Here is a 17,512-nt window from a genome sequence, read left to right as displayed (position 1 = left end):
TGATCAAATTGAAGGGGGGGCCGAGACACTTATTATAAGCGTTCTGATAGCATTTTAGAGAAAGGATTTTTATCAAAAACATAATGTGCACAAATAAGGAATAGTTGTATTAACCAAACATGTAAACAGAGTTTTATGGGGCCCTCAGGAACTTGGGGCCCTAGGCAACTGCCTAATGGTAAATCCCCCCATCCCCGTTGCAGACCTACATCAAATATGATTCCCTTCATTCCGAATCCCTTTTAAAAGCTAATAAACGGCCGAGTCGCACCAACAGACAGACAACCAGCCCATCTGAAGTCGTCCCATTAATGCCTCGTCAGCACTTATGTGACACACAAACACATGAAAGGACCCCCCTTCCACCCCAGAGTTTTACAGCTGTACCTTAGGGGGGTGTGATAATTGAGGGCAAACACTACGAAAGGCAGACAATATGTCGACAGGAGCCACATGGTAGACCACAGCCTCTACTGAACTGCTGATCTTATTAACATGCAGATCATGCTTGGAGATTAATACAGAGAATAAGGTTGAAAGATGCAGATTTCTCTGCAATACAAAAAGAAAAGACGAAAAAACAAGGAGGAAAGTCTCTGGATGTTCACATAACAGGAGCAGAAATGGAGTACTACACCGACTAAATTATTCCCTGGATGACTGGTCTGTCAACACACTTGTTTCTTTCAACTATAAAAAGGAAAAAATAAATAAGTGCTACTTATTTATTTTGTTACTGTGTTTCTACAATAGTTGGGTTTAAGTGAGGATTTAGGATGAAGAAAGGAGATTATTCAAAGGTGAAAGTGAAACATCGACAGCAACTCTGCAGCAGCTGAAAACAAAACCTCATAAAGGGAGTCACCAGAAGTCTGCTACATTCCATGAATTCCCAGTTTGAAAGACACATCGAATGGGAATTCTTCTTTGGTGCTTGGAAGTATTCAAATTCAAGTTCAAACGACATTATTGTTTGTACCGCCTGTCAAAGAGTCAAAGAAACTCTAGAGAGTGCAGCGTTGGCCGGCTATGGTTAACCTGAAAACAGTTTGAATCGCTGCTAGAGGGAAGCACCTGTGCCTCAACCCACAGAACAAACTGGTTAGAGATGAATCAGCTGGAACAGGAGGAAGTAGAAAAAAAAAGCTTAAAACGAGCAGTTCATCTCAGAGATCACCATCAGCCTTGTCTGTTTTCATCTCATCTGGACAATAAGCGGCTGAACTGCAAATAAGCTCTTAATCTTTTATTTGATATCGCCACCAAGCAACATCATTCCTAGATATGATATTATTAACTAATTTTAATACTCTCTTAATTTTCATAGGATTCAAAAACTCTTTCAAACAAGCGGCTGCACATTTTGTTCCTCTTATGGATCATTAACCTCAGAGAAACATTTTATAAACCGTTTTTCAGAACTAATAGGACAGAACAGATTCGTGCATCCTTATAAACTAAAGCAAATCACTCCAAATAACCTTCTCATATTTGGATTTTAAAACGCAGCTAACCAAGAATGGCTAACAGATCATCATTGCTTTGAACCAAACCAGTTAGATGCAAGTTTAATACCTTCATTCTTAAATAAATGAGAAACATCCTGGATCGTTTATGTTCCTGAAGCTAAAGATTATTTTATTCAGCTTGTTTTAAGGCCGTTACAGATGGGTAGCTGATCCCTGATAATTGCTGATTTTTTTTAAGGAGCTGATAAGTTTTATCTTCCTCAGTTTACATAATAAAAAGGACACGGTGAGAACAAATGCTAAACAAATTGAACACAAAAAATATACACAATGTAAAACAAATAAGGGAGTAGGAATTAATGCATGTGATCTAATGCACGGCTGCTGAATGCACCAATGAATCAGCAAATGCATAGATGTATTGGGCAAAGGAAGAAAAAACAACACTGATATTGTCTAAAGTATCAGGCAGCTGATGCCACAATCATCAAACAGGCTCAATATTACAGAAACCTTTAAAAAGAAAGGTTCCCCAGCTAAAAACTGGATTAGCTTAACTCTAAACAGTTGTGTGAATACTGTGATCTGCATCGGAAAGCTACTGCACTCCACTTCCTGGTGTTACAAGACTGACAGCTTTGTTTGGACAGATTTCTGGTCACATGAAATCACCTAAGGAGTCATGGCGCAGAAATTAAAGGAGCCACATCCATCACTCTAATAAAAGGTCACGCTGGTTGAAAACTGCAGCTGGCAGGCTAAGGCCTGAACAGCCGACTGCACACCAGCTACCAGAGAAGATGAAGTCAAAGAACAAGCAATAAATTCAGCTTCTTATACACCAACTGTCACTATTAAAACAAGATGATGAAAACAGGTATAATAATCTGTTCAAAACGCACAATTCAAAACTTAATTTAGTTATTTTATAAGCAGGACTTATTTCTAATTTTCAGTTGAAGTAATCAAAATTATTTTACTTTTTTTTGTCTTAAAAGTGTGTAAATAGTGTGACATCTTGCTGAGAGAATCTCAATGTGTTTAAATTTAGCACAGAAATGAATCACAGACTGAACTTAAAATGATTTTAGCCAAAACAAACCATCAAACTGTACATATGGATAAGTTGATGGCGCGGAGCAGGGATGGCTGGACTGCACCCTCCACCAAAACAATGCTCCTTTGGTTTGGCAAAAAAAAAAAAATCTCGTGATCATGAAAGGAAATAATCCACCCAACCCCCCCACAGCACCGCACAGGTTCCACAATCCCCAGATCTAAGAATCATGTGATAACAGAAGCCGTCCATCACCATCAATTCCTCTCAATAATAAAGAGAAAGCTGGGGGAAAAAAAACCCTGACCATCCAAAGAAACCGACCTAATGTAGTATTTTTACCTGCTTGGATTTAATCAACATATTCTAAACTATTTGAAATATGAAATGTAGAAATAAGGTTTACAGAAAGAGGGTTAGCATTGTTGGAGCAGGTCGCATTTGGAGCCCTTTAGACAGGCTGAGGGTGATTAAAATTCCTGATTAACCTCGGAAATCACTTCTTAAAACCTAAAGGTTTTAGCCTGGAGCAGGGGTCGGCAACCCAAACTGCTCAAAGAGCCATTTGGACCAAAAAAAACAAAAAATAAATCTGTCTGGAGCGGCAAAAAATGTTAAAGTCCTATATATAACTCGTATGGCAACATGGACTCTAAGTGTAGAAAAGGACAATGTGGGCTTAAATGTATAATAAACATTCATGATTAAATGTTTATCCTGGAGCAACTGTCACATAGTAGCATGAGGTCAGGGAGGAGCAGTGAACGCTCTCACCGCGTGCCGCTTCACTGCGCGGTTTAAGTTTTGTTGCATTGATGAAATTATAGAAACACAAATAAATGAATCTTTCTATGGTGGACGTGTTTCTGTTGGGAGGAGTTGATTGAGTTCATGAGGAACCAGCAGGAACTGACATCCATCAGAGCAGAGCTCTCTAACCCTGAAATCCCACATCCTTCGTCACCGTCGTTCCTTGGTGTGATTTATATTTTTAGGATTTGGGGATAAAAATGGAAGAAAGTTCCCATCCCTGCATCAGAGCCCTACCTGTTTGATCTGTGGACGGTTTGCCATCCTTGCAACCAAACTAGCAGCAGTAGTGGAGTTTGGAGATGCAATCCACTTTTTAAATCTTTCTTTGCGCTCCTCTAATTTATCCAGAAGTTCTGCAATCGCACTTTTTCCTCTCCCTCCCAACTTGGTGGTTGGCTGCATATTTAGCCTTCCCTGGATATGCTTTTCCAAATTTTTCTTTTTATTTTTGGCCAACCTCTCATTACAAAGCAAAAAAGCAGGCAATCATTCAGCATTGATAATGAAAGCAAATGATTCGGTCTATTTGAATCCTCTTTTCTCAAAAGCTATCTTCCTTTTTTCCCTTTGGAATCCATGGTCCGAGACACGCCTGCAGCTTTGTTTGCCTGGCACCGCGCCACGCCGGTTACAAGTTATGACCACTGATCTCTATGGCTATGACGCAAATTATTGTTTACCTTTATATATTATACAAATATTTACAGCATTAGAAAACATAATTATTGTTTATTTGACCTCCTGCAGACCATATATATATATATAAAAAAAAAAAAAAAAAATCGATTTTCATACATTTTTGAAAAAGCTCCAGGGAGCTGCAAGGGGGGCGCTAAAGAGCCGCGGGTTCCTGTGGGACAAAGGGATTTACAAAACAAAGTAACTTTCAAAGTAAGTTTCTTCTTTTTTCTTTTTACAGGAAAGAAGAAAAATAACTATCAAATTCAAACTCCAAGTTGTGAGTTCATTCACAGGGGGAAAACACTTTTCTACTGGGATTAAAGTGGGAGACAAACATTTCTACCAAAGAAACCGCTGTATCCATCAGGTGTGCATCCAGCCAATAATCTGTCATCACACAACTGCTTCCCCACTTCCGACTTTCTAAAAATGAAACTGAAATCGTACAAGACAAACTGCCCTGCTCAGCCTAAATCCCAGCTGGGATTTTGTAGAAATGTGCAGGCAGGAAAATAAATAAATAAATGTTGGATCGCCGTAGACATTTGATAAAGATGAGAGGTGCCTCATCAGACAGCTAGAAGATAATCATCTTTCCTCACAACCCAAACAATTGATCCGCTCTCATGGAAAAAATGCCAGCAGACGACTTAATTCTAATGATTTAGGGAGAAAAGTGAGTGAATGCCTCTTACCCATCATCCTCTCCGTCTGCAGGCTTCAGGCCGGCTGGTGCGGTTAAGGCATTGGCGGCGTTGGTGTTGCCCTCGGTTTCCTGACCTGGGCCGGTGTTTGATCCAGTGTCCCCGCCGGGCAACTTGAGAAAGGACTGATGCTGGAGGAGCAGCCTCTGGGCGTCCTGCAGCTGCGTGGTGGTGAAGCTGGGCAGACTGGCGTACAGGGCGTTGGCCTGGGCGGCGTGAGCCAGGGCCTGGGCGCTGCTGGAGTCCTGCGTCAGGCTGATGGAAGATGGCTGGGGGGGCATCCGGGGGACGTTGGCGGCCTGAGGCTGAGCCAGGTGATCGTTATGAGCACTGGGTGGAGGGACGCTGGAAGCCGATGCTTGGTTCTGATGCGCTGCGGCGGGAAGCTGGGTGTTAGGCCCTGTGTTCTGTATTTGAGTAGGAAGGGACTGCGGCTTCTGCTGAACGTCGACGTGGCCTTGGAGGTTCTGCGGCTGTCCCAGACCGGTTAACCCAACATGCGGAGGCATACTGGAGGCGGGGGGCTGCGTGTGAAGGAGCCCCTGGGTTTGCTGAGGTCCACCCATCATCGGCGTAACACCGTTAGCTTGGCCAGCTGGTACTGTACCCGCTTGGTTAGAAAGAGGTTGAGAGGCAGCGGCTTGGGGTACGCCTTGCTGTGATTGGTTGTACTCTGGTGGTCTAACCGACACCGGGGGTGCTGGAGGGGATGGGGCCGACTGCTGCGGAAGGTTGGGGTAGCTAATCTTTTGCTGCTGGATATTCACTAAGCCCTGCGAGGAGTTTGGGGCTTGATTAGCCACTGCCTGGGCGTAGGTGAGCTGCTGCGGCGGAACAGCACCGACGGCGGTCTGCTGACCGGGCATGGCTGCAGGTTGATGGATGTTTGCAGGAGCTGAAGGGGCTGCAGCAGTCTTCCCATGAGGGTGGCTCATATCCTGGATATGCATGTGAGCTTGGGATTGAGGTACTCCAACGCTTAGGCCACTGTGGATTCCTTGATAGCCCTGAGGAGGGGAGGCATAATCCTGGGCATGCTGGGGTCCAGGGGACCCGCTAGCCTCACCACTGCCCATGTTCTCGATGTAATGGCTCAGTGTACTAATAGTGCTGCTCACAGAACTTCCACTTGTGCTTTCCCTCTCAGAGGCCCCCGCAAGGCTCTCCGTCATGAACTGACGCGAGCTGAGAGATGCGGCTTCAGACACAGAGGCGGAGGGGGCAGGCGTCGGTGCGTCCTTGTCGTAGAACTCTGTGCACATCCATCTGCCCTTCTTGAACGGCTCGGAGCTGGAGTCCAGCTTCACGACCCGGAAACGGGAGGTGGTGGCGGTGACTGCAGGAGCAGGGACAGCTGAAGGCACAGCCGCTGCGGGAAGGCTCGCAGCTGATCCAACTCTCCCCTGGATCCCGCTGGGAACTCCCCCGCCTCCAGAGGCACTAACAGAAGCAGCGCTTGCAGTAGTCATGGAGTTGATGTTTTGCTGTTGTTGGATGGGGTTGATATTAGCAGCAGACACGTGGCTGGCTCCAGTTAGACCCCCGCCACCAGCGCTGCTCATCACATTGGGGGGGAAGCTACCGCCGCCGCTGCTGCCTGCACTCGTGCCGATCCCCCCTCTGACAGGCACATTGGCAGAGCCCGACATATTCACATTATTAACACTGCTGCTGGTCGGGGGATTAACAACACTAACTGTAGTGCCTGTTGCAGAGCTGTGCATTCCAGGGGCCGATCCCGGGGCCACGATCCCCACTGACTGGGGGACTATAGTTTGAGGGGCAGCATGGGAAACATTCTCTTGAGGGCCGCCCACGTTAGAAGGCATTTTCTGGGTGAGAGAAGGTAAAGCTCCGGTCAGAGGGTATGTCTGATTAGGGTTCAGGTGGTGATGATGATGCATAGTGCCGTTTACGATGGCCCCGCCACGCTGCTGGGCCTGGGTCAAGGTACCAGGATGAGAAGGCTGGTTGGGGGACACGGCTCCGGGGGTCTCAGCCTCCTGGAAGTTATTCAAAGTCTCCTCCGAAGAGCTCCTCTCCGCTCCGACTGCATCGTTAGCTCGTGAGAGGGATACATCCAAGATCTCAGAAGATGACAGATCCTCTGTATGAGACTCATCCAAGTCATCATAACTCTCTGTGTCCTCAGCAATGCTGTTATTGGTACTAACTATCGTAGCTGGAGTCACACTTGTGATCTGAAAACCACTCTTCTTTTTAATCTGAGCTCCAGTCTGCTGGGAGGGCTGAGGCTGGAGGTTCAAGCTGTGCGGAGGAGGGTGATGGGGGCCCGGGGAGGACGAAGCAGCGGGAGGCTGGATCAACAGGGAGGGCTGGTAGTCCTCGGCTGAAACGTGGCTGTTGTTGACGGTGGCTGACAGCGTGGAGCCGCTCCCGCTGCTCGTGTTGCTGCCCCTCCTGTGGAAGACAGTCGGATGCGGCATCTTTCTGACGCTGCCGGAGTCTCCTGCAGGCTCCGGATGATGCATTCCGGCTGAATCCGGGCGGTAGTTGCTCTCTGACAGTGGGTTATAAGGCTCGTTAGCGGCGCCGTTTTGCCGAGACTACAGTTAACAGACAACCCAATTAAAAAAAATTAACAAATCTAAATGATTAATTATATTTCCAAAGCAAAGCAGTTGTGATATCAACCGCCTCTGATGCGTTTCCCCCCCAGAGTCAGTTAGCGAGCCGACTGAAGCTAGCAGCTAGCGAGCTAACGTCAGCTGATGCCAGTCGTACTTCGCCGGTTGATTCGTCAGACTGCGTCTTTGTTAAGCACAAAACATCCCCGGTGGTTTTTTAAAGGATATGTTGTCTCTCGGTGGAAACAATCACCCGCAGCGAAGCAGAAGCAGAGTAAGTTATTGATAATTTAGCTGCAGCTAGCTGCCAGTCTCCATCACCGGTTAGCAGTCTACAGTGAGCGAGTCTTTAACTGCTGAATTAACTCGGAGGAATCCAAAATGAACAAATCCACTCTTTTCAATCGGATGACGTTGATGTAAAAGCGGTGTGATCACTTAACAACGGAGTGCAAAGGTTTCCTCCATGCCAGCTAGTCCACGTTTTTAGTTTTGCTGTATCACCGGTCCTCTCCCCCAGCGGTAGCGTCTCCTGCTCTGGCTGCTGTGACGGGACTGGAGAGGAGGGGTGCTCTCAGTAATATGGCGACCGCGCATGGTCCCTGCTGCCAGACATAAAGCAGTCTGGGTGAGGCGCCGAGCTCAACATCAACACTGACGAAAGGGGACGAGAGGCGACGGAAAGCGCCGAGCTCAAAAAGAACGGATGCGCGAAAGGCACGAAGGCTGACGGAGAGGGCCGAGCTCAACAGTTTTTTTTCTGTTTTTTTTTTTTTTCAACTTTATTGATAAGGATATTAATTTACATTTTCAAGAATATCTACTTAAGGAACACGATTAGGGCCACTGACAAAAAAAAAGTTATCTGCTTTTCAAATTTTATTCGCTATAATATGAGAAAAAAAGTCAGAATTCTGACTTTAATCCTAGAAATCTGACTGAATTCTGCCAGCTATCAAACATGTTAGCATTAACCCGTAGCCATGTAAAAAGTCACCTGATTCCATTATTTCCACCAATGTGTTACTGTTCCTCCCAAACAACTCACATCTTTGTCAGTGAAGCTGAGTGCTCCCACATCTCTTCCTTCACGGTGCACATCTAAATTAAGATCCAAAATTCTGAGAATAAAGTCAGAATTCGGAGAAAAATCTCAGTATTCCGAGGAAAAAGTCAGAATTCTGAGATTAAAGTCAGAATTCGGAGAAAAATCTCAGTATTCCGAGGAAAAAGTCAGAATTCTGAGATTAAAGTCAGAATTCCAAATGTTTTTAGTGGCCCAAATCCTCTTCCATACCACGTTGCAGTCATAAGAGTCAAAAGAAAAGAAAAGAACAGTTATATACAGAAGATAAACTTAACTTGTGCAAGGCAAAGGGAAATAAATAAACAGGCATTTACATTAATTCCAATGGAAGCATGCAAAACCAGTCTCCAAAAGTATAAAAAACATATAACACATGTAGGTTTTTAAATCAACAATTAGCAGAGACAGACCCATTTCAGCAACGAGACAATTCCTTGCATCATGTTAATTTCAGCATTTTGTCGAGTCAAAGCACCAGAAATTGTGACATGTCACCACAAATGTTCTGTTTATGTCCATATTTGTCAGTTTACAGAGATAAAGATGAATAGAAGATTTTGAGTTTGTTCTTGAAACCTATTTATGAAAGTTTTAGATTTTCCATTTGCATACATGTATGTGATATTTTACGATACTCATGACTGTATCGACCATGTCAGATATATCCTTTGCAATGTAAAATGGTAATATTTGATGTATATCAAAAATGACCTGTGACTCGAGTAAAACAGATGTTCAATAGTTTAGGTTCATTAAGGCAAAAACGCAGGCATCAACCTCAATTCCAAATCTTTTCTTCAGATTTTCTGCTGTTGGATAATAACTATTCATAGTTTTATATTGTACTTCTTTTACTTTTGGTGGAATTGGCCATTTTCAATATTTGAAATACTTTTCTTTTACCCCATTCATAAATTATTCACATTTTTGTCATTCCAGTAACATCATGAAAGGTTTTACATTTAAAGACTGTCCTGATAAAATGGGGGCCGAGCTCAGCGTTGACACCATGGAGTGGAACGAAATCAGAGCGAAAACTCTCACCTCCAAATGTCAATCAAAAATATTGCAAAGATTTATGGAAATTACAGAATTAACTCACCATTCTTAGAAAATTACAACATATTTATGTTATAGCAATACACTATATCATTATTGTTATAATTGTTAACTACATTTACAGTAAAACAACATATTTGGGGTGAAATGCATCAAATAAATCCAGATTAATTTATTCAATAAATGATAAGGTAAGGGCATAAATTGGTTCCAGGACAGATTCACACGCTGGTCGCTGGTTGTAATGTGGACAGATACAATAGACTAAAAATAAACATTTGTGGCAGGCTGAGCAAAACATCATCACCACAACAGAGCTGGCCAAACAAAGGTAAACAGAGAGCTGCTGGATCTCTCTGCAGACACAGGTGTTGACCACAGTGAAGGATTATTCTACACACAGGTAGCTTTTCAGGCCTCTGTCTCCCTCCTGGGTGGGAGAAATGTCCAAATTTGTTGGACAGCCGTGCTGCTGCTGCAGGTCAATGAACTCCAGTGTTGAACCAGTCAAGCATGTTCATGTCCTCTGTGCTCTGGGGCTTTCTGATCATCTCTGGAGATTCGGATCCAGTTTTCATTTCAGCATTTTTTTGTTGTTTAATTCAGAGGACAAACCCTTAGATGTGGTTTTAGTTTCTCTGCAGGATTAGTTTCTGTTGCAAGAGCATCAATGCTCTTTTTACTTTAGACATTTTATCACTACACGAATAAAACTAAAGCAGTGTTTTTTTAAAGCAGGGATACAACAACACAAAGTACTGCATAATTGGGTAGTGGAAGGAAAAGAGTAATTGGTTTTAGATAGTGTTTATTACCCAGGGCTGCTGCACATGTTTTTTTAATTTGCTTTAGCTCTGGCTGTATGTTTGGGGTTGCTGCTCTGTTGGATGATGAACCTTTGCAGCAGCCTCTAATTTGTTTGGTTTGTTTGTTTTACAGCCTCTAATATGTTTAACTCTGAGATGGTTCTAAATTTAGCCCCATCCCTCTACCTGTTATCTTTAAGCTGCCCCCTGCTTCACAAAGTCTTCTCCACAGTATAATTCTGCCGCTACCGTGTTTCACTTAAGAATGTTGTGTTCAAGATAATGAACAGGGCAAGTTTTCTACCATGCAAAGCATTTTGCATGAAGAAGAAAAAGGTTCTGTGATGGTCTCATCAGAGCAGAACACATAATAGTCCCACCTGAGCTGCGTCTCTCTGCAGCTCCTCCAGAGCTACCATGGACCTTTTAGAAAATAAAATATTATGTTTTTAAAACAGACAAACTTGTTGTCTGTGGTGTTCTTTAGTCTCCATCATTCATTATTGTTTTATTAATATTCTCTAACAAAATGTATGCCTTGACATAACAGCTGAATTACACACACGTAGTCACTGTTTACTATTTTGAGGGCTTATGAGTAACTTCTGTTTTGTTTTTGTTTTTTGTTTTTACGAGTGTCAGAGGAAAAATGCTGGTTACAAATTTATTGATCTTTTTAAAAAAAAACTTTACCTTACTAAAAATAGAACCCCATGTATTGCATCTGTTCACATCATTCTCTTTTTGTTGGTCTCTGGTCTGTTACATAAAATCATAATTATACAGGGACTTTTGTGGCGAAAAATGCAACAAAGTGTGAAATGTTTTAAGAAACATGAAAATGTCTGCTAACTGCTTTACAGAAAAAAGCCAGAGCTGCACTAATGCATCCAGAGCCCATGGTTTTCAGAGTAACGTGAGCAGATATTCCTACAGGAAAACAGGCAGATGTGTGGGTCAGATGGTTCTGTCAGCAGCTCTATGACATCCATCCGCTAATGATGATCAATTTATACACTAAATACCCATATTCCAAGGATATTACTCTATTTAAAGTGATAAAAATGTAAGTGCATGATGATCCTTCTAGATGATGTCAGGCTTTGGAACGTGGCCCCAGTTTGGTGCACAAGAAACCAATGAGGCTGCAGCATAGGTGGAAGCTGGGCTGGTCATTGAATTCAGAATAGCAGATCAACCTCAGGCTAATTCTGTCAACAGGTTCCTGAGCATGTGTACCGCACCCTCATCTGGTTGGACTGTAGCGTTCATCCCCAACCTCGGCCATTGAGGCCCGCTGTCCTGCAGGTTTTAGAGGTTTCCTTGCTTCAGCACAGCTGAATTTAATTTAATTGAAAGCTGATTAACAGGCTTTTGGTCTACTGCAATCATTATAATCAGCTGTGCTAAAGCAGGGAAAGCTCTAAAACCTGCAGGACAGCGGGCCTCGGGGACCGAGGCTGGGGGTGCCTGTGTTAGCAGGAGCAAACCGAAGGGTCTGAATTGGGAAAACGCCCAATATTAACTTCCATATGAAAGTTACAAAAACAGTTACATATGTTTGAAAGATGTTCCTACTAAAAAAAAAAAAAAACTCAGAGCAAAGAAAGAAAAAAGAATATTATTCAAGATAGAAGAAGGTTTTTTTTTTACATTTTCCCAAACAAACAGAATTTTAAAAACCTGAGATTTGCTTTAAGAAACTACCATGCTTTGATATTATTTTTGAACAAAGGACAGATTAGCAGGGTCAGACTCCTAGGTTACCTCTTTGTCACGATTTCTGTTCCTGCCTGCTATAAAATAAAAAAATCAAATACATTATGTACAAATATTAAATTAACAGAAAGCCATCAATGTCTCTGAACGTCTCAGAAACTCTATTTCTATAAATAAATTCTTTAAAATCATCCTCTCCTTTAGAGGGATTGTCCCTTTAAAAGTGCTATACTTACATTTTTATTTTCTCATATTAACAGCATCTTACATTTATCACAGTTTTCAGAAATCAAAAGCACTAAGAGCAAGCATGCACCTTGTTTCTTTTCATAATGCTAATATAATATTGTAATAAAAAAGTGGTTCACAAAGTGGTCTTTACGTTTATTCAAAAACCTAAAGATAAAATTCATTTTGTTCCCATTTACTTTAACAGTGAAAACTTTAAACATATCCAACTTTATTTCATTTAGTTTTTAATATTTTATTCAAAGTTAATCCAACAGCAGTGATTTTTTTTTTAAGTAATCCATGACCTGTTTTCCTGGGGTATAAATCTAAATTCTTATTTCTCAGAGATTCCCTTTATAGTGGGAGAAACATTGCATTCATGTAAGGTTCTGTTCCATAGCTTTCTATCCTTTTTAGCTGTAAATTAGCCATTAACACAATACATATAAAAACCTGGCAGATATTACTACAGAGCTCAGGGCCTGCATATGGTGTTGAATATAAAAGGTTAACATTTTCCAAGGAATTTCACTTCAGTGACACCCTCCCACAGAATACATTTTAAAAACTTTTAGGATTGCTTATGACAAATTTGAAAAGGAGACGCCATTTTTTCTGTGAATAATTTTCCCACTGTCATTAGATTACTTCCCGATCCAAAAGAAATTGCTTTGTAAAATTGCTTATTATGAAAGATGTCAACTTTGCTTGTAATCTATTGCTCAATTCATTAAGATTGGGGTATGATATGTTTCTTTATGAAGTTTTCTTTAAGAAAGTACTACCGGTAATAATCTTCTTCTTGATTGTACAGTTCTAGCATTAATGAGGCCTAGATGATGCAAATGAAACCAACCAAATAAAAATATTTGGTTACTCAAATAAAGGACAGTAATTAAGTTTGGATAAATTTGTTCCCTTTAGTAAATAATAAAAAGTATATATTTTTTAAAACTGCAAGGAATAACCAAAAACACAACACATCTGTAACACAGCGAATACTTCTATTTATAGAAATGTTTATATTTTATAATTTATATTATTTAATTTGATTTCTGAAGCTTATCTAAATAACTTCCACCTTTTTTTTTTTTTTTTTTAAAGCTCTGTTCTATAGGTTCCAGCTGTTAGACTAAACACTGGCCTCTAGCAGTTTTAGTCATGTTGTTCATATGTTTGAATCTGCAGGCAAAATATCACATGGAGTCACATGTGCTCCAGAACATGCGGTTTTACGCATAACTGCTCCATGTTTGTTGTTGTTTTTTTTTCTCCTTTAAGATTAATATGGGCAGAGGCCCAAGGACGTGTTTCTCTTGCAGCTTCATAAATCAATTCAAACTTTTCTAATTTTTGCCAGCTATTCACATGGGCGCAGTAGTCAGTTATATATTCAATAAAACAGTTTGTGACTGTTTGTGAACTCAAACCCTTTCTTTTCATTGCTGGTAAAAAAAAAAAAATGGAATTATGGTGTGCAGACATAAACCACTCCCTATTAACCGGCCTTGAAAATAAATAAGGGCTGACAATAATCTGGATTAAGGTTTTAAAACTTTAAAAACTGAGTCATTAAACAACTGTGCTGATAAAGAAGCATGCAGTCAGCTCGATCAATTAAACAAAGAAGTAACCTTAGACGTTAATGCCTGGCAGGGGGGTTAGTGAAAGGGAAACCTGAGAAATGCTTGCAGAAATACTGCATTTAATAATGAAGGAGAGAGTCTAAGATGGCAGCGACATAGAGCCAAGTTTATGGAGAGGATGAAGAGCATTTATGATCCGCTAGAAGAAATGAAATGGTTTATAGATAAATATTTTAGCTCACTAATAGCTTTTAAAATTAAGCCAAGTGAATCAATCCTTTTTTAAGATGGCTTCTAGCAATACTAGTCACTTTAACCAAATATTTGCAAAAAGTTTTATTTTCTTTTTAATAACTTCAAATGAATTCTATGCTTATTAAGTTTTATACTTGTTAAACTCACATCAGACTCAAAAATATTAAATAATAAATCAGTGTGTAATAAACAGATCAAATGTTATACCATTTCTTAATTAATAATAGCATTTCTAAACATAAATACTACAGATAGGAACTTTGAATACAGCACCCTCATCAGGTCCATAGGTTTCATTTGCATAAATCTTTCATATTTGTGCGTTAACATATTTTCTAAAATGGAGACGGTATGAATACAAATTATGTGATCAAATAATATTAATGAGGTTCTCATTCATGATTGCATCATTAGATACGAACACAGGCAGGATGATTAGCTTCTGGCAGCATAATTCATAACAATTACATTCAGGTTTTATAGAGAAATCTGATAGAAGAATGATTTGGCAATTATTATAATTCATATTTTCATAATAATTGATTAAAGTCATTACAAGAGAACTGTGTAAAACTGGATCCTAATAAAAGTCATTACTGAGCCAAAGCGAAACCAAGAAATACAAACCATAAAAGAAAAGCAATGATTTGCAACACTAGTAATAAAAGTTTTGAACAATTGTTTTTAGCTTTGCTTTAAGCGGATGTTAATGATTAATGGTCGGCCATTTAAAAGGTAATGAATTGTGCTTTTTTTGGAGCAGCTACAGCAAATGAACGGTCACCCCACTGTTTGGACTTTAACCCGGGGACTTCCAGAAGATGTTGGTCAGCAGACTGAAGAGCTCTGACTGGATTTAGTGCTTGTAAAAAGTCACGTAGATAAGAAGTTTAGAAGTTTAGGTATAGATGTCAGATTAGATAATACTACTTACACTTTAGCGATAGTATCAAGCTGCTATTTTATTGTATCTCTTATACTATATCTGTTGGTTGTGTTGTTATTTTTACATCTCTTTGCAGGCGATGAAGCAGACTGAACACATTTTTTAATTATTTCTTTTTTATCTCCTCTTTTTTTCATCTTTTCTCCTTTTTTCTGCTTTTCCTTTTCCTGTACTGCTTACATTGCAGTATCCATATAATCTGTTATACTCCCTGCATGAATTATAATAAAGCTATTTATATGCATAAATCAGGCGGAACACCATGGCAATAGCCGTACTGCTCCACTTGTGAAAGTAAAATCTTTTGGGCTCTTTTTTGGAATCAAGACAATTATTTTTATTGTCACATCGCCAGACAGGACACTGTTAAAAAAAAGAAAAAAAGAAGAATTTTAGGTAGATGTTTAACAGAAGTGTTAAAATCCGATGCATTTCTTATTAGAATCATTTTAGATATTAATTGGAAACGAATAGCTTTTTATTAGAATGTTTAAATAAAAATCATTTTGAAAAAAGATTTTTTGATTTTTAGCTGGTAAAGACAGCTTCTACTCAGAGCTTTTTCCAAATAGCTTTGTTTAAGGCTTCATCTTATACGCTGCCATGGTAACAACTTTTGATTCAGCCTCTAAGGGACAAAATCAGTGTTTTCTGTTACTTTTTAATGACAAAACCTGTTGAGATCTTATTAGGAGTTGAAGGATATGTCAAGATGAGAACTTATAAAATGAATTTATTGAAGAATGTGTTTTTTTTATATATATATATATATATATATATATATTAAAGCAGACAGGAGGAGTCTGTAAGGAGGCTGTGATTTGTGGTTCAAACATCCCTAAGTGGGAATGACCTTGATGGAGAAAGAAGAAACCAGGAGCACGAATTTTGCCAAGCTCATTTTATCCCTGATGAAAAGGGATTCCTGTATCCATGGTCCGTTAGACGACAGGAGATTTAACCAGGTAAAGGTAGACTTTACCTTCATTGTCTCACTAAGTTTATCACACAGCAGTCTTTCTTCAAACCCGCTGATGCTGATAAACTACGAGAAGCACATTCGGAAACTTTAGAAATGGTTTCTGAAAGTTGTGACCTTCCAGCAGAAAGGTTGATGTGAATGTGTTGATGGCTGACAAGCCGACCACAGTAACCATGAGTGGGTCTCTGTGTTACAAAGATGTCCCCCCTCTCTGCGTTGAAAGATACTCAGTGGAAACAGGAAGTTGCTTTGCTTAAACTCTTGCAGTCCAGAACACTAGCTGCTTGTTTGTAAACATCCATCAAAGGTATTTCATTTTTTCTTTAATTTTTTAACAGATCACTAATATTTATCACCTCTCCAGCCTCTCAGAGTTAAAATTCTTTGTTATTTTTGCACTGTTACAGAAAGCTTAGATTGAATCAGAAAAAAATCAACGTAAGCTTTTCAATAAAATACATAAGGCACAAAAATGAAGTAGAGTGCTTGTCAGTAATAAGCTTATTTAAGCTGAGAAAAGCACAGAACATATATTAACAGTGTGAAAGTGAAACTTTAAAAAGCTCAAGAGTTCCAGAAAGTTTACAAACTCTTAAGCGTAAAAAAACATCCGGTTCTCCTTTCATAGGGGAATAATTATTACATTACATAACACATATGACTGCAATGACAACCCAAAGGCTTCCCCCCCCCACACACTTATTATGAGAAATATTACCTTATTTCTCTCTTAGTATTTGGCAGTGTGTACATTTTAGACCACCTGCTCTTCTAGCTATTCTTGGTTCATCATTGGAAACCATGAAACTGGTTCCTGGGTTGTTTCTAAACATTAATCCTTTTAGCTTAAACTAACAATTAGCATTGTACCAATTCCACACTGGAAAAAATCGAAATCTATATGGGTCATTTTTTTCTTAATATAAATGCATTTGTTCTTGGATTGAGGAGGTAAAAGAGACATTTTGCCAATGGAACAAGACAATTTAAACTTAAAATGAGAATACCCAATTGCATTGTTTTAAAAACATAAAAACACTAATTCCATTGGCAAACTATCTAATTTACCTACTCAGATTAAGGGTATATACACTTAATTTAAGGATTTTTTTTAACTTATTCATAAATCGTTTTTCCAGTGCAGTATCAGGTGGGGCCCCGATCCAGCACTAAAATGGTGGTATTGGTATCGGCGAGTACCAACAAATAGGGCATCGATACCATTTGGAAAGCCAAAAGTTTATTCAACTATTGTCACCTATTCCAGGCAGGCAATAAAAAGTTCTACTAGATTCACTTTGTATTACCTAGTCTTTTTCCTGCTTCATAAAGGCAGGTAGAAGCCATGCACACTGCAAAAAATGTAAATCTAAATAAGTCATTTGTTCTTAAAATAAGTGCATTTTTTCTTGAATTGAGGAGGTAAGTGAGACACTTTGCCAGTGGAACTAGACAATTTACATTTGAAATAAGAAAAAACTATTGCATTATCTTATTTCAAGTACATTTTATCTAATCATCTTATTTTA

The 17,512-nt window shown here is 39.9% G+C and overlaps 1 protein-coding gene across 1 annotated transcript in view; it reads right to left on the bottom strand.

The window, feature by feature from the left end:
• The window catches only part of LOC107083573 (TSC22 domain family protein 1-like), a 34,870-nt gene extending 26,964 nt beyond the window's left edge, over positions 1-7,906 (bottom strand). Inside the window, exon 1 of the mRNA XM_015372905.1 lies at positions 4,716-7,906. Within this exon, the coding sequence (XP_015228391.1) occupies positions 4,716-7,216 (2,501 nt within the window). The 5' untranslated portion in view covers positions 7,217-7,906. The remainder of the gene's footprint in view (positions 1-4,715) is intronic.
• Positions 7,907-17,512: the final 9,606 nt, after the last annotated feature.

This window comes from Cyprinodon variegatus, unplaced genomic scaffold (assembly GCF_000732505.1).
Source record: "Cyprinodon variegatus isolate N-32 unplaced genomic scaffold, C_variegatus-1.0 Scaffold77, whole genome shotgun sequence".
NCBI lineage: Eukaryota > Metazoa > Chordata > Actinopteri > Cyprinodontiformes > Cyprinodontidae > Cyprinodon > Cyprinodon variegatus.
This window is presented reverse-complemented; position numbering and strand designations above follow the sequence as displayed.